A 21538-nucleotide genomic window follows, 5' to 3' on the forward strand; every position below is an offset into this window, starting at 1 on the left:
GATTTTCTTTATCATTAACACCAACATCGCTGTTAATATCGTTTGTATTGTTTTTGTTGTTGTAAAAATAACGATTTTCAAACCAAGATATTTTTTTGTCAAATCCGTGATATTGAATTTTTAAAAGAAAGTCATAGGTACCAAATCAAATTCAAACCTCTTTTATAGTATTACAATTCTGACAGATGACCCACTGACGTACAGAATCGGGATAATGGAAAAGAAAATGAGAAGAAAAAATTATTAAATATTATATTATGTCTAATTTTATCACACCCTTTTTTATATTTTAAAAAGGCCAAAATATTGACTCGCTTGCGAAGATATTTTTACACACATGCCATATTGTGCCCTCTTATTAGTATTACGCCACTGCAAAGAACTGACAAGTTTGATTACATGAATGCTCAGATATACTGAGCCTCAAGCCTAATATTACCTTTCATGCATTCAACCCTGTCGGACTTGACATCAACCAGACTTAATTTTGCAGAAGTGCCTGCCGATCTCCGAACAGCGGAGGAACTGAAACGAGAGAGAGAGAGAGGGGGGGGGGGGGGGGAGAGATACCTGGGGCGTTTAATCAACATTTTCGTCCGACAAGTTGTCAAATCTGACAACTTTTCGTGGTTTTGATTGGCTGAGAAGCACTGTTACTTTGGTAAATGGTAACTGTCGGATAAAATAGAACTTGTCGGATGAAACAAGTCCTTTCGTGATAAGCTTCCCCGGGTTTAATGTGAAGGGACGCTGAAAATAAATTGTCATCAAAGTTCAATGCATCAGCAACAAAGGCCGATTATCGTTCGTTCGACTGGAAACATTTGTAAAGAAATCATCACAATATCATGATAAGTGTGATAATCACGGCCCTCGCGGTTAGAAGTTGTTGTTGTATAATGGACCCCACATAGTAGGTCCATGGTTGTATTGATAGTATTACCCGTGAGTGGTAGTGTAGCAATGAACTGGAAGTAGTATCACAAAGGGTACAGTTCATTGACCGGTTTCATGGGCTATCCTGTCAAGGTATTACTATATATTTTATTTGTACCTGTTTGCTGTTTCTGACTGTTTCTGTTATACCTCGCCAAAATCAAAATCAATCACCAAGGTCGGTTCGAGGTTTAACCGTCATTACTCTACAAGCGCTTTCAAATCTGATATGATTGAAACTAACAATTATCAAAATATTCATCGAAGGATAGAGTTTGGCGGACTGCTTCCATGTACACCGAAATTTGCGCGCGTGTCTTGCGATCACTGGGATCGGTACATTGATCAGTTGATGTTTTATACGTTTTAAGAGGTCATAGTCATCCTGCTGTTATCAACCTGAGCCGGTCAATGATGCAGCCTTCATAGAGGAAGGAGGACGTTTGAATTCGACTGGAACAAGAAACAGACGCAGAGGCGATTTCAGTAATCATGGGTAAGTCCACATACAGCCGGGACTACAGCATATCAGGGGAACCGATTCATAATAGGACTTGACGAATGTTTATATTCGAAAAGTTTATTTCATCAAACAGGCCTACCATTGTAGTATTGGATTGACACTTCTCAGCCAGTAAACATGGTCAAAGTCAAAGAAAGTCGTTAGATCTGACAATTTGAAGAACGGAAAATGTTGGTGAAAAAAAGACCCCTATTGTGCGACGTTATACTAATAAATGAATTCTTCCGATTTAAATTAATGTCGTGATCCTAAAAAGGTGAATTTCCAAAATGTAATTATAAATCTCATGAAAACGATGATGGGAGCGCGAAGTGTGAGCTGAATTATTTGTAAATCCTAACCTGAAAATTTTATGCTTTAAGGATTAGGGCCGGTTGTAGGAAGTTATGAACATGATATGTGTCTCACAAAGAAAAGTGCGAACACAGAGCTCGAGCCAATTTTTTTTTCCTGACCTGAAAACGGGACCATTTAAGCACATTCTTTAATAGTGAATAGCGTGCACATCTCATCAAGAATATATATTGTGAGCGCGAAGCTCGAGCTAGCTGTTCAAAACCTATTTTTGAGTATTGACTTGACAACATTTCATCAATTTTTTAATTGTAAATATGAATACGATACGTCTCCCACTATTCATGCGAGCGCGGAGATCGAGGTGAAATTCAAATCAATACACTGACCTGGAAACGTTAAGGGTGGAAGTGTAGAAAGAATTCAAACCCCTTTTGCCTAGCATGCATTATGGACTAAGGGAGGGAGAAGGGCTTTCCTTCATTATATTCACTTTAAGTATACAATATTCTAAAAAATGCAAAGTTAATGACTTTACTTCTTAATCAAGCATGATACGTTGTTTAGTAGGCCTATACATGATAAAATTGTAATATTGATTTGAATGAAAATTAATGATAAGCTGACATAATATAACACGGCCAGTCATTTTTGCTAAAATGAATGTTTGCTATTGACTGGTATTAATGACTTGTTCTATATATAGTTTTGAGATGAGGAGGTTTATCAAATAACAAGGATCCAAATCAATTTTAAGAATATTAAACGTATTATACACATCATTCTGCTTGGGCATTATAAAAATTACACATACTTTTTATACCTTTGAAACATTCATCACGCCCTCTCGGCTGTAACTCAGAAGTGTTCCAAAGATACCACATGCGTGTATAATGTCATCGATGATGTTATTATTAGCATGATTAGTTTGTATGTTTTTTATCAAAATGTTTTACTCTATACATGTATTATACTGTTTTTTTTCTTCAAATGTCCTATGTTTCAGCTTTAAAAATCTGTTATCCAAACTCGAGGATACTTTTCGCTCTGATGTGTTTCGTAGGACTCGCTGGCATTAACACACTCCGTATCAATCCGAGCGTCGCCATCACCGCTATGGCAGCATCCATTCACGGCCAAAGAAACTCGACACGTGACCACGATGTGACCAATGATGGTTGTTGGAAACGAGATAAAGCGTTCCAAGGAAACTACACGGATGATATTAAAGTTAGTATACTCTCTTCGTATTCAGCATTTTGATATACCCCACCCCCTTCTCCCTCACCGCCCCTCCTCTCATAGCCGTTCACCCCACCCTTTCCCTCCTCTCGCTCCCCGCTCCCGATCCTCTTCTCTCCCTCTGACATGCTGGTGATGCTGGTTTTGAGCCCGTTAGTTGTCTATTTTGAATGTTCCAATTAATGTTCACTGATATAAAAAAAATTCAGTTGTATAAACACCCATCATCTGGATTTTGTATGCACGCTGACTACTTCAATAATTGCTCATTGCCACGAGTTGAATTGGCCAATTAAACTTTATATGTTATTTTATGAGATGCTTTATTCACTTAATGATTTCCTATATATTCTTGAATAAAAAGGAAGGTATGAAAACAGGAAATCTTTAATATTACTCTCAACCTTTGTCTTTCCTTCTGTCTACCTAATGGTTTCCTTAAGGCCCTGTATAATGTATTGCGATTTAATGCCGTTCCGTTAATATCATTGATGATAATCTGCACGGAACTTGTCTAATGTGGTTCTCAGATATTGAGTCTCCTTTCACTTAAAATCCAAGTCAAATTTGAAAGAAAATAGTGAAGAGTCCATGTCACTTTCTCTGATGGAAAATCATAATTATGATTAATCCAAACTTAAAATCTGATATCAAATCTAAACTTAGGCCTACCCTATCATACCATGCTATTCTTGACCAAAAGCTCAATCACAACTTTACTCTTTTTCTCCTCAGAAATTGAGCCGGGCATTTACCGCAGGAAAAAAAATTATGTGGTCCCACAGTATAATCCATTATCCATTACCCCCTGTTATGTTCTTTTTAATCATTTCATCTCCCGAAATTAAGACAATTTCATCCACAATTATAAGTGGCAGATTCGGGGGAGGGGAGTGCCCGAGGAAAATGTGATGTAACATAAGAAGACAAGAAAAAAAAAGTGTGAAAACCAGTTTTTGATGTTCGTGGGATTTGATTTGAGTGAAATTATTTGATGAAAAAGTGGGACTTCCCCGAAGAAAACCTTGAGATCTGATAGATCTGCAAACGTGAATGAATACAAAACCAACATAAATGAAGCCTAAGGATAACGTTCCAGCAGCCTTATAACTGTAATCATCATTTTTTTTTTGTCCAGCCTGAATTTTCTTGGAGTAGTCGAACACAAGAGCTTCTCCTCTCTGCATTCTTCATCGGGCTACCAATAACCCAACTCCCAGGCGGCTGGCTCGCCGATAGAGTAGGCGGGAAATGGGTAGTAGCGACCGGAGCTGCGATGACTGCCATTATGAACATGCTTGCACCACTAGCGGCCCGAACAGGAGCATCCTATTTCTTCACTGTGAGGTTATTAGCTGGATTATGCGAGGTAAAAGAGAAAGAAAATGTTTCCATAAGCTAAAAGTTATGATTTTTGGAATAATAATAAACCAAAAACGCACCATAATTATAAAATTTTTAAAAGTAGAACAAATTGAAATTAAGACAAACATTTAATTCTCTCATTCTCTTTTTTCACCTCTGTCTCACATTCTCACCCTCTGTCTCTTTCTCCTTTCAAGGGTGCTGTAGTACCAGCCATGTTCACACTGATCAGTAACTGGACTACAAACAAGACCAAGACTAGAGTCACATCGTTTGCAATGGCAGGTGGGTGTATGAATAGGAAACTTGATGAGTTGAGTTGATTGAGCTGATTTACCTTTTTTTCTTAAATTCCACATTAACTTCTCTTTGAAATCAAAGGTCATCATTTAGCAAGAAGCAATTTTCTATAATCGCAACGGGACACACTATCATGATTGTATTTTAAGGGGGGTTTTGCAGTGTGTTCAATGTGTTCACAGTGTGTTTGTTGTGTGTTCTCACTGTGTGTTCAATGTGTTCACAGTGTGTTTGTTGTGTGTTCACATTGTGTGTTCACAGTGTGTTTGTTGTGTGTTCACACTGTGTGTTCACAGTGTGTTTGTTGTGTGTTCACACTATGTGTTCAATGTGTCCACAGTGTGTTTGTTGTTCGGTCAGACTGTGTGTTCAATGTGTTCACAGTGTGTTTATTGTGTGTTTACACTGTGTGTTCAATGTGTTCACAGTGTGTTTGTTGTGTGTTCACACTGTGTGTTCAATGTGTTCATAGTGTGTTTATTGTGTGTTCAAACTGTGTTCAATGTGACCACAGTGTGTTTGTTGTGTGTTCACATTTTTGGTAGCATATTCAGTGTGTTCACAATAAATTTATAGTGTGTTTAAGGTCTAGCACAGTATGTTCTGTTAATGAAAATGTGTTTATAGTGTCATCACAATATCACACATATTATGTCCAATGTATTCCCAGTGTATTGTCTCAGTGTCTCAAGGTACGGTGTTAAAATTTTGTTTATAATGTTATCACGGTGTCCTACAGTGTGATCAGTGTGCTCATAGTGTGTTAATAGTATCATCACAGTATCCCAAAGTATGTTCTGTTTATTCATAGTGCGTTCATCAGTGGCGTAGACAGGTTCGTACACCTGGGGGGGGGATGACTGGGCTGCCAACGCTAGTGAGGGCGCGAAGCGCCCGAGCGAGAGAGCGAAGCGACCGAGCGGGGGAGGGTGTGGGAGGTGGGTGTCCCCCCTCCCACGGTAGGGAGCTTTTGCAATTTTGAACTTGAAATCGTGCAATCTGATGCATACTTAATGAGGTAAAATAACACACACAAGCGCGCACGCACATACACACATACTCACACACACCCCCCCCCCACACACACACACACACCCTCACACACACACGGGTGCGCGCAACACACACATACTACGCCTTGAATGGACAGACATACATCGACAAGATCTACACACCGTGGCATACGAATACAGAATGGACTGACACATAGTATTGCATATTGAACCACACTACGTATTTATTTATCTCTGTAAATTTTGCTGTTACACCTCTTCAGAAAAAAAAACCAATGTCAACTGTGTACACGCAGGTATAGTCTTTGTTGTCTTGATATGGGTATGTGGTTATGAATGAAAACAGCCTCTGTGGCCATTTGTGAATAGAACACATAAACAACAAACAAATAACAATATGTCTGTTCATTATAAAGCATAATAAATACGTACATACTATGCTTTTTTTTACCTCAAAGAAACAGGCATAGTATCCATACATGGATATTGGCTGGCGGCTCATTAACATACAGATACAAAAAACATAAACAATATCACTATGATCCATGGAGTAACAATACTGCTTTGTAAGTTTGTGAAGAAATCGGAACCATAACGGCATTGCATCGTTTCAAATTAGGGCATTATTTACTTCTATTTGATCTCAGTCTTATAATAATAATAATAATAATAATAATAATAATAATAATAATAATAATACACAGGTCTACAACAAATTGGGATGGTCTGGAATATGGAAGCAACGAACCTCGCCAACTACCTATCCAATCCACCTGATATACTGACGAGTATATCCCTCGATTATGATAAATGTCAAGCAATATACTCCATTATTCAAGCAAGCATCTATCTTATTGGCACAACATCGACTGACACTACCCTACGGTGAAAAAGAGAAGGCAAGACTTAAATGCTCCTTTCACAAGAAACTTCAAGAGCAACTTAAATCCAAGCGACTTCATGGCCACCATGAAAAACAGACGCATCGGGAGTTCGTAGACCAGAAAGACACCCATCAATGGCTTAAGTCGGCGGGACTAAGAGGTGAAACTGAAGGGTTCGTCTATGCTATTCAGGACCAGGTGGTGAGGACCCGTGCCTACGAAAAATCTATCCTCAGAACAGACACAGACGACACTTGCAGGATGTGTGGAAAAGAGACCGAAACAATCATGCATTTGGTATCAGCATGTTCGACTCTTGCTGGAACTGAGTACATCACAAGACATGACAATATTGCCAAACTTATCCATTGGCAACTACTGAAGGATCGCGGTAAAATGACTTGTGATCACGCTTGGGAACATCAGCCACAAACGATCACCACGATCAATAACAGCACCATATATTGGAACTGTGGCATACTAACGGATAGAACCATCAACTGCAACAAGCCAGACATCATCGTCAGAGACAACAACGTAGTAAATATCATTGAGGTCTCTGTTCCCCACGATATCAACATTGCTGTAAAGGAAAGAGACAAACGGCTCAAGTATCAAGACCTAAGGATTGAGATCGAGAGGATGTGGAACGTGAAAGCAGAGGTCACACCAGTCATCATTGGTCACTCAGGAATTGTGAAGAAGGGAATGGAAGCCTGCATAACCAAGATCTCTCCTCACCTTCGGATGTACGACATTCAGAAGGCAGCTATCTTGGGTACAACCAGATTGATAAGAAAGACTCTCGGACATTAGTAGTGTAAAGTTCCTAGTTGCACTTGAAATTACTTGGTGCTTTTTGTTAGAGCAAAAAATACGGACTTGATCCTGTTTAGAGGAATAATAATAATAATAATAATAATAATAATATTAATAATAATACAAATAAAAAATAATACTAATACAAATAATAATGCTAATACTAATAGGTTCCTTTTATCTCGCATTTCAAGACAGGGTAAATTCACACTGCGCTTTACATGAAACAAACTTCTTTAAACATTTCAAACTTATGTCTTCATGCATCAATCAACATACTTTAAACGAATACAAAACAAAGTGCATCTTAAATAAAACAAAAATGAATAAATAGTTAACAATACAGAAAAGATGTAGCTGCTGCAAGCTTAACAACAAACTAATGTATACCAGTCAGTCCTGATATCAGTATTAGTGTAACAATAGTCATATAGTGGGAGCATGAAGTTGAACAATTCATGATTATACATAATTATATATGTTTGTTTGAATAATACTTGTTATAAAGATAGTAGTATGGTACTCTCTGTCACGAATTATTATGTATACTGTTGTATCACATTCATTTTCTATTCTGTTTTAGATTGCGCTGATGCATTTTGCACACAATGTATAATGCCGAATACACGAGTGGGCCAGACCACACATGTATTTCAATAAAAACCGACTTGAGAAAATAACGTGTATATAAATATATAATAAAAAAATAAATAAATGCATATAATGTATATATATATGTATAAATATCATATACCTGTAATATAATCTGATATAAACTAATAAATAAATAAATAAATATAATACATATCATATATGAGAAGGTATTGCTAGTACTCGGTTCGTGCCTGAAAAGTAGTCTCGATGAAAAGAAAAAAGTTGTTGCTTCATTCCCATACCAAAAACAGCTTGATTAACAGTTGCTAATCAGATAATAGAGAAATCCGCATCCCTGATTTTCAATAGCTTCTTTCACACGTTAAAAGCCAATCTTGTGGTTATCTTGTGGTTATCTTGTGGTTTACAATCTTAGAGGTATCTTGTGGTTATCTTGTGGTTTGCCCCATTTGAACACGCAAAACTCGTGGTTATCTTTTGGTTTCCACACCACGAGATTGCGCACACTGCAAAATATGCGCGATTAATCTTGTGGTTATCTTGTGGTTTCCAAACCACAAGATAACCACAGAATACTTGTAAGATTTTCTTTTTTTACCGTCTGAATTGGCTTTCACCGTGTGAATGCAGCTAATAACAATAAACACAATTACAATAATGATGATTATTATTATTATCATCACCATAATTATTATTATTATTAATATTATAATTGTTATCATTATTATTATTACTATTTATTATTATCATCATTATGACTTATTAAGTAACCAAATATCATTCCCCAAAACCTGGGGGGATGATTGTACATGCCATCCCCCCCACCTTGTGATGTGGGGGGGGGATGCATCCCCCTCATCCCCCCCGTTGTCTACGCCCCTGGCGTTCATCCTTTTTGTTTATTTCCACTTCGTCTAATGCTAATTCGTCCAATAGCCAACTCACCTACTATCATTTGGTCTTCCATCAGTTTGTCCAATATCCACATGGTCTAATTGCCTATTCGTCCACTCACCACTTCGTCTAATAACCAGCTTGTCCAATAGCCATTTTAGTCTATGTACCATTTGGTCTAATTGGACTAAGTGTTAATTGGGCGAACTGAAGGAAAATGAAATGGATATTAGACCAACTGGTTATGAGACGAAAACATGGTCATAGACGAAATTGTCATTAGACGAAGTGATGATTGGACCAAATGGTCATTGGACCAAATGGTTGTTAAACAAAAATGTTGATAGACGGAATGGCATTAGACAAAATGAAAGTAGGCAATGTGGTAAGTGGACGAATTGGCAATTTACCATCATTTGTATTCAACAGTGTGAATGTGGACACTTCTGCAGCGTATTTTACCACATAATGATGAGAGTGACATTGACAGAATCTCATATCTCACTGCCATGCTCACCAATGCCGCATTTTCTATCATTTTCTCCATATTTATGGAGTCGATTCAAACCATTCTTTGGTTTTGTTTCAGGTTGTCCATTTGGACTTGCGATAGGACAAATTGTATCTGGTTTTATCTGCTCAACCCCTCAGCTTGGATGGCCTTTCTCATTCTACATCTTAGGTATTGTAATGAGCAACTTTTATATCGTAATCCTTCGCTTCTATTGTTTTCGGCATTGGACATTTTTTGATATACACGGTAAAATGAGCGTAATTTATACAGGAAATCTGCATAAACCATGGACTCAACCCTGGGTTTTCATCAAAATGCCAATGACGTGTACAGATGATTAACCGATCGTTACTATCTTATGAAGACAGCATTTCATTGCAATCTACAGAAAACCTTGTCAACTTAATTTTCTTGTTAATCTGTACATATTTTAAATATATCTACACTTTGTGAAATAAATTTTATATCTACCACATTTCTCATTTTTATGTGTTCATGCATTTTTTTTATATAGATTCCATCTATCTAACTTGGGCTATCCTATGGGCTGTTATTGTACGAGAAAGTCCGATAGAAACAGAAGAAAATTACCAGAATGTACCCCTGTCAGATAAACAGGAATATGAAAAGAGAAACCAGATTAAAAAGGTGACTTCCCCCCCCCCCCCTAACAATGCCAGAACTATACGTTTATGTATTCATGTACCTTAACCAAATCTAAAAATGTGATTATGATAACCTATTTTTGGTCATTTAATTGATTTTATTTTGCTTTATCTTTGGATCGAACTTTTTTTTCGGAGGAAGCAAATATCTATGCAAGATACAGTGATTATAACTAATGGATCTATCCACTGCAGATGCAAAAGAAAAGCAGTCATACGGTTGATAGATATTGAGAATCATTGGTATTATATTAAGCCATTTTTTTTTCTTCGCTTTTCAAGTCTCGCGCAACTGTACCAGTTCGTGACCTGCTGACGTCACTTCCTGTATATTCATTTATTCTGATCCGGTTTGGTATCCAAGGTTGGGTTGTAGGAACTCTTCTTACCAATCTACCTATCTACATGAAATACGTCCTTGGATTCTCCATTAGAGAGGTACGGATTCTCCTTCACTTCCTTATCCTTCTCCTTTTCTCCTATTCTTCCTTCTTGTTCTTCCCCATCATCCTTTTCTTCTCAGTTTTCTTCCCTTTTTCCTCTCATCCCTTCTCTTCCTATTCCTCTTCCTCTTTGCTTTTGTTCTTTTCCTTTTCTTTTCTTTCTATTCCTTTTATTGTTGTTCATGTACTTGATTTTTCTCTTCGTTTTAACTCTTCCACACATTTCAATTCATTTATTTTATCTCTTTGTGAGGAAGTGTGTGTGTGTGTTTGGGGGGGGGGGTTATTATTTGATATGAATTTAATACACAATATTTTCTTACGAGGTTTAAATAATGCTTTTTTCTGTCAACTATACCATGATGATGAACATAATTAGTTTAATATAAACAAATAATGTGTACACTGATTGCGCATTGGTATGAATATATATATACCCGATAACTCATCTCATTGAAGAAAAGAGTTAACTATTCTGATACAATAAATTTCAAATTAGTAAAATGTATACTCATTCAGGCGCTTTGATATCACTTAGCCGATTACATTGTTTTCTTTATTATACATTATATTTCAACTCTACTTATATTTATTATTACGTTTACTATTTCTTTTAACTTTAAAAAACAATGATTATTATTATTATCCAACTAAAGCTATTTAATTGTCTACCGTAATCATTTTCTTTTTCCCATTGAAGGTTGGATTATTAGCGTCAATTCCTTATGTTTGTCAGACGATGGTAGCGATGGTGACGTCACAAGTGGCTGACTCTCTGATTGGTCGAAATAGTAGCGTAACTAATGTCCGCAAGACAATGATGTTCATTGGTATATATATGGTCTCTATATGAAATCGTGTTAATTATGTCATGTTCTGTTACTATCATGCCTGCACAATATGTTGATACGTTAATCCGAATAAAAATGAATAAGTCTATGATATCCGTCCAACTTTTCATTAAGAAGATAAGAGAAAATGAACCGTATTTGTCTAATATTAGAGAAGTGGGTCTATACTCTGAAAGATGATTGATTCAGTTATTCAGATATCGTTTTATTTTTTTCTACAGGAATAAGTACATGAAAAATATAATATGAAATATCATACCTTACTTACAGGTGTTGTGGTCATCGTTGCAACCCTCCTGCCGGTTGCTTTCATCGGTTGCAATCGGTACTTCGGTTTGGGTTTCATCATAGTAGCCGCCACAGGAACCGGAATCACCTATCCGTCGGTTTTCTCTAACGCAGTGGACCTGGCACCTCGGTTTTCGGGTACGCTGATGGGTCTTGCAAATACCATCGCACTATCCGCCAGCTTTATATCACCAATAGTAACCGGTTATCTAGTGGACGATCAGGTATGTATGTTAAGTCTATCCCATTTTGATTATTTAAGAGAATTAGTGACAACAACCTGATATTAATCACTGAGAGTGATTTATTTTGTTTTCAAAATTTTGCTTTTTATATTATTCAAGAACCAATTTATATAACTTAAAGTGTAAATTTGATTTATGCGACATGGTGAAAGAAAAATCAAATTGTAGAAAATGCAATCACGGCTGGTAATGTCTTTCTTAACAGCGCCAGCTATTTATTTTCAGTCATTCTTTCCACTGCCCTCGGTGTGGAAGGATTATCTAATAAAAACTGCAGTGAATGGATAAAGCTTTCTGTTATTTGCTTCTGAATACACCATAAATTGAATATATATTTTCGAATTAATCCTGACATACAGTCTGACCCGGAGGAATGGAGAGATGTATTCTATATCGCATCAGGGATCGCAGTCTTTGTCACCATCTTCTTTCAATTATTCGGATCTGGAGAGGAACAAACCTGGGCCAAAGACCCAGAGAAAGAAGATGAAAAATACACGGATAAATGTCAGTCTAGATCTACAGAAAGGATGCCATTCAAACCCTTGGTTTGAAACCGGTTAGTGAGGTTAATATTATTGGTACGACAAGAATGATCTTCAGATGATGTCTCATTGCGCTTGCAACTAGCAAGGTTTCCACTTTGGCGAGTTGGAGTTGCGAGTCATACGCGAGCTGCGCGAGCTCTAACTCGCCTTAGCTCGCACAAGCTCGCGTGAAATTTACATTTTTTCCTGGAATTTGCTTCAGTGACAAAATACTCAACATCGAGTTCACTACGCTCGTTGTACGAGTGAACCGAGCGCGAAACGAGTCAGGCCGAGCTTAGTATGAGTTGCGGTGACCTTTATACGACTTAAAGCGAGCTATGAACGAGTTATAAAGATTTTGTTACGAGTGATAAGAGTTTCATACGACCAAGGGGCGGGATATGCACATATTTGGCACTCAAAGATGGATGCCGGCGGCGGCGGCGTCAACACCAAATCTTAACCGAAGGTTAAGTTTTTGAAATGGCATCATAACTTAGAAAGTATATGAACCTAGTTCAAGAAACTTGACCATAATGTTTATCAAGCATTACTAAACATCCTTCTTGAGTTTCAGGTCACAAGACCAAGGTCAGAGGTCATTTATGGTAAATGAACTTAGACCATGTTTAGGGAATCAACATCAAAATCTTAACCTACGGTTAAGTTTTTGAAATGTCATCATAACTTAGAAAATGTATGAACCTAGTTCATGAAACGTGGACATAAGGTTATTAAAGTATATAAACATCCTGCTTGAGTCGAGTTTCAAGTCACATGACTAAGGTCAAAGGTCAATTAGGGTCAATGGACTTTGGCCAATTGGGGTATTTGTTAAATTAACATTATAGCTTTAAAAGTTTATGAATCTGATTCATGAAACTTGAACATAATAGTAATCAGGTATCACTAAAAATCCTGTGCGAATTTCAGGTCACATGTCCAAGGTCAAAGGTCATTGAACTTTAGTGATGTTCGGGTGATCTGTTGAATTACCATCATAACTTTGAAAGTTTATAGATCTGATTCATGAAACTTGAATATAAGAGTAATCAAGTATTACTAAACATCCTGTGCGAGTTTGAGGTCACATGACGAAGGTCAAAGGTCATTTAAGTTCAATGAACTTTGGCTATGTTGGGGGTATTTGTTGAATTACCATCATAACATTGAAAGCTTATGGATATGATTCATCAACTTGGATATTAGAGTAGTCAAGTATCACCGAAAATATCATGCCAGTTTCAGGTCACATGACCAAAGTCGAAGGTCATTTAAGGTTATTGAACTTTGGCCATTTTGGAGATTAATACTATATTGCTGTCATAACTTTCAAAGTTTAGATACAGTTTATAAAATGTGGATATAGGGGTAATCAAGTATCACTGACAAGTCTTAGGTCACATGATCAAGGTCAAATGTCATTTATTGTCAATGAACGTAGTATTGTATCATTGTATGAATGGTGTTTTTGTGAATAATTATTTTATAGTAGTTTTCAAAGTCAGCACTGCTACTATATTGGATAGCGTGATGCAGGTGAGAATGCCAGAGGCGCTCCACTTGGACCTTGTCTAGTTTGATGTCTTGTTCTTTTACCTTGGCTCTGCTCGTCATTGACCTCCTCTTCCGTTTCAATTGTCTCTTCCTGCACTTCTTCTACCCTTGTTTGAATGTCATCTTCTTTCGCTGTTTCCCTACCTGAATGGCCACAACTCTTGGATCTTTTGGATCGAGGCATATTTCTCTCCTTATTTGTTGAAAGTTGTAATAATGCAGTTGCAACAGCCTTTTTAAAAGTACGTGTACATTGCGTGGGTCAGTTAAAATGTGCTCTCACTTTAAAATAAACTCCTCAAAAAAAGTTTGGAAATCCGACTTTAATCAAAACTCCCTCCTCTGTTTTAGTAAATATCAATTATTATTAATATCAATGATTAGATCATTTGATTTTCTTTAAAATGATACCCTACATGATATGATTATGGTTCACATTGAGGTGAAGTGCCTTGAAATGTGGGGCAAGGTCAAAATTCAAACTTAAGTTGCAAAGTTACACAATATTGAAAGTTACTGTTCCTTTTCCGTGGTGATGAGTGAGTTTTTAAGCGGTTTCTTTTGAGTTTGATCGGTAATCTCGCCTCGGTTTTAGTAAATATCAATGTTGAATTAATATCAATGAATAGATCATTTGATTTTCTTTAAAATGATACTTTCCATGATATGATTTTGGCTCACATGGAGGTGCAGTGCCTTGAAATGTGGGGCAAGGTCAAAATTCAAAATTTGCAAAATGACACAATATTGAAAGTCACTGTTCTTTTCTTCCATGATGATGAGTGAGATTCTCAGCAATTGTTTTCATGCACCTTAACATCAACATTCAAATGGAATCAAACACACGAGTTATCGCGAGTGCCTCATTTTGGCAACTCGCTATAACTCGCCATAACTCGCGATGTTAACTCGCCAAAGTGGAAACCTTGCTTTTTAAGGATGTTTTCAAGACTTCACAGCGATCGACTACTACAACATCCCCGTGACTGTCGGACAAAGTGCTTGTAACCTTGCCTGAGACTTCGCGTAGACGTCTCTGCAATGCAACTAGCCACAATTAATGTGGATTCGCAAACTAAGGTTTCCACTTTGGCGAGTTAACATCGCGAGTTATGGCGAGTTATAGCGAGTTGCCAAAATGAGGCACTCGCGATAACTCGCATAAAGCTCACCATGAAACTCGGGATAACTCGCGACAACTCGGCATGGCTCGGCGGAGCTCGTTCAAGCTCGGGACAACTCTCCTTGAAATCGTGAGCAGTTTCAAAATTTTTGAACATGTTCAAAAATTTTGCTAACTCGCTGTAACTCGTGCTGAACTCACCTAAACTCGTTATATACTCGCAGTACTCGCAATAACTCGTAAGAAGCTCGAGATAAACTCACAATAACTCGTAATAACTCGCCAAATCTGAGTATACGCGAGTGCGTTCCGAGTTTTCAAGAGCGAGATACGAGCATTGCGATCGTTTTACGAGTCAACTGGAGGTGCCCACGAGATTAGCGCGACTTTAGATCGAGCACCCCGAGTTACAGCGAGTTTCGTATGAGTTTATTCCGAGTGCGTTGCAAGTGCTCAGAGGCATGCCAGCTGAATGATAAATGTCCAGTGATCTATATATCCCCCACATATAAACCCCTCAAAAAAAGTTAGGAAATTTGAGTTTGGCCATTAATTTTTCCCAACTCCAAAATTTACACATTGCATATTTGACATCATCAAAAGGTCATCCAATTCTCTTTACAATGATACCATGCTTGTTATGATCATGCCATCACGAAAAGAGCAGGATTCAAAAGTGTTGGATGAAGTCTGAATTGAAAAGCTGCAAAACGAGCAAAAAAGTTTGGAAATCTGAGTTTGGCCATTAATTTCTCCCGACTCCAAATTTTACACAATGCATATTTGATATCTTTCAAAAGATCATTTGATTCTCTTTAAAATGATCCCATGCTTGTTTAATGATCATGCCATCAAAAAAAGAGCAAAATTGAAAAGTGTTGGATGAGGTCTGAAGTAAAAAGCTGCAAAACGAGCAGAAATAATCATGAAGGGTCAATACAGAACATGATTCTTTTGTCTGTGTCAATAAAGATGAAAATCCATTCAAATCAAACCCCTGCTTTTTCATTTCATAATGTTTTGTTGTGGCTTATGTTTGTTTGTTGTGTGTTTGCTTGTGCAGAGGTGTGTTTGATTCCATTTGAATGTTGATGTTAAGGTGCATGAAAACAATTGCTGAGAATCTCACTCATCATCATGGAAGAAAAGAACAGTGACTTTCAATATTGTGTCATTTTGCAAATTTTGAATTTTGACCTTGCCCCACATTTCAAGGCACTGCACCTCCATGTGAGCCAAAATCATATCATGGAAAGTATCATTTTAAAGAAAATCAAATGATCTATTCATTGATATTAATTCAACATTGATATTTACTAAAACCGAGGCGAGATTACCGATCAAACTCAAAAGAAACCGCTTAAAAACTCACTCATCACCACGGAAAAGGAACAGTAACTTTCAATATTGTGTAACTTTGCAACTTAAGTTTGAATTTTGACCTTGCCCCACATTTCAAGGCACTTCACCTCAATGTGAACCATAATCATATCATGTAGGGTATCATTTTAAAGAAAATTAAATGATCTAATCATTGATATTAATAATAATTGATATTTACTAAAAACAGAGGAGGGAGTTTTGATTAAAGTCGGATTTCCAAACTTTTTTTGAGGAGTTTATTTTAAAGTGAGAGCACATTTTAACTGACCCACGCAATGTACACGTACTTTTAAAAAGGCTGTTGCAACTGCATTATTACAACTTTCAACAAATAAGGAGAGAAATATGCCTCGATCCAAAAGATCCAAGAGTTGTGGCCATTCAGGTAGGGAAACAGCGAAAGAAGATGACATTCAAACAAGGGTAGAAGAAGTGCAGGAAGAGACAATTGAAACGGAAGAGGAGGTCAATGACGAGCAGAGCCAAGGTAAAAGAACAAGACATCAAACTAGACAAGGTCCAAGTGGAGCGCCTCTGGCATTCTCACCTGCATCACGCTATCCAATATAGTAGCAGTGCTGACTTTGAAAACTACTATAAAATAATTATTCACAAAAACACCATTCATACAATGATACAATACTACGTTCATTGACAATAAATGACATTTGACCTTGATCATGTGACCTAAGACTTGTCAGTGATACTTGATTACCCCTATATCCACATTTTATAAACTGTATCTAAACTTTGAAAGTTATGACAGCAATATAGTATTAATCTCCAAAATGGCCAAAGTTCAATAACCTTAAATGACCTTCGACTTTGGTCATGTGACCTGAAACTGGCATGATATTTTCGGTGATACTTGACTACTCTAATATCCAAGTTGATGAATCATATCCATAAGCTTTCAATGTTATGATGGTAATTCAACAAATACCCCCAACATGGCCAAAGTTCATTGAACTTAAATGACCTTTGACCTTCGTCATGTGACCTCAAACTCGCACAGGATGTTTAGTAATACTTGATTACTCTTATATTCAAGTTTCATGAATCAGATCTATAAACTTTCAAAGTTATGATGGTAATTCAACAGATCACCCGAACATCACTAAAGTTCAATGACCTTTGACCTTGGACATGTGACCTGAAATTCGCACAGGATTTTTAGTGATACCTGATTACTATTATGTTCAAGTTTCATGAATCAGATTCATAAACTTTTAAAGCTATAATGTTAATTTAACAAATACCCCAATTGGCCAAAGTCCATTGACCCTAATTGACCTTTGACCTTAGTCATGTGACTTGAAACTCAAGCAGGATGTTTATATACTTTAATAACCTTATGTCCACGTTTCATGAACTAGGTTCATACATTTTCTAAGTTATGATGACATTTCAAAAACTTAACCGTAGGTTAAGATTTTGATGTTGATTCCCTAAACATGGTCTAAGTTCATTTACCATAAATGACCTCTGACCTTGGTCTTGTGACCTGAAACTCAAGAAGGATGTTTAGTAATGCTTGATAAACATTATGGTCAAGTTTCTTGAACTAGGTTCATATACTTTCTAAGTTATGATGCCATTTCAAAAACTTAACCTTCGGTTAAGATTTGGTGTTGACGCCGCCGCCGCCGGCATCCATCTTTGAGTGCCAAATATGTGCATATCCCGCCCCTTGGTCGTATGAAACTCTTATCACTCGTAACAAAATCTTTATAACTCGTTCATAGCTCGCTTTAAGTCGTATAAAGGTCACCGCAACTCATACTAAGCTCGGCCTGACTCGTTTCGCGCTCGGTTCACTCGTACAACGAGCGTAGTGAACTCGATGTTGAGTATTTTGTCACTGAAGCAAATTCCAGGAATTTCACGCGAGCTTGTGCGAGCTAAGGCGAGTTAGAGCTCGCGCAGCTCGCGTATGACTCGCAACTCCAACTCGCCAAAGTGGAAACCTAGACTGAGGAAAGCCTCCGAGGTGTTGCAGAGACGTCTCTTTGCATAGACAGAAGAAACATTTATGTTGCGGATGTCTCCCTCTGCGACATCTCCTTTGATGAGATATGGATCCTTTAAGTCTTGCAGATACCTCGGTATATCAAGGCATTTTCGATATAATTCGTGCCAAATTCATACCAGCGTTGTCAACAACCAATAGCTATATTTTAGTTTGTTGAGTCTTGACCCGGTGGCTTGTGTTTGGTTTTTTTTTTTCGCTTGTGATTCGTTTTATATACATGAGTGGATCAAATAAATACACACAATGTGCCCTGATTTTTACCTCCATGATAGTTTCGATTCGATTAGTATGGCCTATTGACATGCCTGTATTTTGTCATTATGGTAAGCTCATTGAGATGTAGTTAATGAGCTATAGTGCATGCGTATGGATAAAGTATGAATATCAGTTTCAGTTTTGTGTAACGTTTAGGTGTATAACATTGAGCTGATGCATGTTCAAATCTTTGATGAAATAACAAGATTAATGTGGAGAATACCCACACTGCCAAATTACCCAGCCTTTTACCAATGACAATATTTACAGTAAACTTTACGCTTTAAAAGTTCGTATCTTTCAGAGTATTTGTCTTCTGATAATGTATACGTTATATAATCTTTTTTTTTTCAATTTCTTTTTCTGTATAATTTCGTGCATCGCATGTCTCGCTATATCCTCCACAAAATTTTACTGCCTATGTATATTTGGGTATTGGTATTGGAAATATCTGAATTAATGACTGACTGAATTATACAGAATCTAACTGAAGTTCATCAATCTTCCCCCTTTTACTAATTTTAGTAATATTGTCGTTTCTTCGTTAAATTCCATGGGCCAAGTTGACCATTTTATTAGTCCGTCTTCTATTCGATTAAAGTCTGATATTTAGTTAAATTTCACACAGATGTTACATTTTGGTTTTGACACGCAATGCACATTTCATTTGATATTAAGGGAGATAACCGACCCGAGAGTTATTACGTCACGGTATCACTTTAGACAAAGGGAATACAAAATAAATAAACGACAATAACGTCGAACCACAGCCAAGAAGAAGGTCAATATACGGATAATGTAACATTGACGTAGATGTTGCAAATTGATTACATAAAAAAATCATACAAAGTTCGGTTCATTTAAATCCCCAAACATCTTGTCCGGATATCTATTCGCGGTAAGGATTACGGTTTCTATCATAAAAACCCGACTAGATAATCTGTTGGGGAATATTCTAATATATCACCGTTCCGCCTTCTTTAGGCGGTTTTGTCTGTCATACTTCTGATACCAAGGGCTTATTTAATATATCTTGTTCCTTTCTTATCAATATACATCCAGTAAAATGACTGTACTTATCGAGCATTATAATAAAATCAAGTTCAGGGAAAACCCCTTCTTTAAACAAAACATTTATAGTATAACCGAGAGGATCATGGCGTGAATAAAATGAAATACTCATTTTTTTGCATTATATGTTTTAAATGAAAGTATTGTAGCGATTGAAGTACATAGTATCCGACAATAGTTTACCTGTATTCTGAACTCGATTTTAATGTAAACTCTGATCTGAATGTTGTAATTTGACTGTATGGATAGCCAATTGTGGCACAAAACTCACAGTATAGGTCTGATTTATAATTTCACTGTCACTCAGATTATTCATAACTGTTAGGAATATTGAATAAAGCAGTTTTATTTGCAATTATAGCATGGAAGAGGACGGTGGGTATAAACAAACATACAATGTTAAAAGATATTTGACATTTTTCGCTTCCAATAATTTTAACCCAGATTTAGATAATGGCCTAACTTAAACCTGACTTCTGAATACAGGCCAATGTGTTCACATGGTGGAACACATTGTGTAATCATCTTCACACTGTTTGATATATATTATCTGTTAAGCAAGATAAAAACAGCCTGACAATTGAAAATGTCACTTGTCCTCAATTCAAATTTATTCAAATAGAACTCCCCCTATACAACAAATGAAAAAAAAAATCATTTATCACGCTATATCCTTCATTTCCAGATTTATTATACATCGTATTAATTGCTAGGCTGTTAATAATATTGACTTCCAATTAGGCCTTAACTTGATATTCACGTGATATTTCCTGTTTATGTTGATTGAATACATTGCTTGTTAAATCAGTAATTAGTCCTCATTAAATGTTCGATTAATAGCGCATAAACCTTCTTTCCTGTCAAATTTACTTCAATCCTAAACCCTGAGGGAGTGGCAAGGAACAAGAAACTGTCGGGGATTTGGGTTTATTACCCTACTTTAATAAGTCTGAGTTTAAGAATTTGTTTGAATAAAAGAATTATGTGTCACCTGATTGGCAGGGAAAGTGATCCGTTATGTTTTTCTTAAGAATAAGCATTCGAAAGTTATAAGAAAGTTCAATTGAAAGAAAAGCTTAATCCAATTGCCCACAACTTAAGAGCTTGAATAATTCATTCATCATCATGCAAGGTAATTCGTGATTCGTGATTTATATGTATCATAATTTATATGTCCCTTTTCTGTTGGAAATGAAAATAAACAGGAATTCAATCTTGAATTTTAATAAGCCATCATAAAGCTTACGTGTTGCTTCTCATCAATTTTGTACGAACTAAAATATTGAAAATAATAAAATATTTCGTTAAACATTTTACAAAACTTTCTCAGATGGAGCTCTCGTAAAACAAGTTGTACCCTACTATAGTACTCTGAATAGGGAGTCACAAACTAACTACAGGCAAAAGTGTCGTGGGTTACATCATCTTGATATAAGTTCTAAGAGCATTAGTTGCTTACTTTACTTTTTTTTTAATGCATATATCTTAGAATGTCTTCAATAAATAGGCTTTTTCGTACCGGTAATACACGACAATTAACACTATTTCATGAAAACAACTAGAGAAAATGTGACAATTTTAAGGGGCGCACTTTTTTTTATTATTTATTTTGGGGGTTTGCAGCTTTCTACAACGAAGTGAAGAATTGATGAAGAATTACTGTCATTCCTCCATTTGTCTTTAGCCTGGATAATCC

General features: G+C 36.7%; 1 protein-coding gene across 1 annotated transcript; it reads left to right on the forward strand.

Moving 5' to 3' along the window:
* The first annotated feature begins 921 nt into the window (after positions 1-921).
* LOC129259174 (sialin-like) lies at positions 922-21082 on the forward strand. The gene is made up of 11 exons (XM_064098083.1): positions 922-1432; positions 2760-2983; positions 4134-4364; positions 4558-4645; positions 9475-9567; positions 9914-10047; positions 10347-10502; positions 11208-11337; positions 11629-11870; positions 12251-12568; positions 18386-21082. Exons 1-10 carry the CDS (start codon positions 1429-1431, stop codon positions 12443-12445), a joined length of 1497 nt encoding a protein of 498 aa, XP_063954153.1. The 5' UTR covers positions 922-1428; the 3' UTR covers positions 12446-12568; positions 18386-21082.
* Positions 21083-21538: the final 456 nt, after the last annotated feature.

Source organism: Lytechinus pictus, chromosome 4 (genome assembly GCF_037042905.1).
Source record: "Lytechinus pictus isolate F3 Inbred chromosome 4, Lp3.0, whole genome shotgun sequence".
Classification (NCBI taxonomy): domain Eukaryota; kingdom Metazoa; phylum Echinodermata; class Echinoidea; order Temnopleuroida; family Toxopneustidae; genus Lytechinus; species Lytechinus pictus.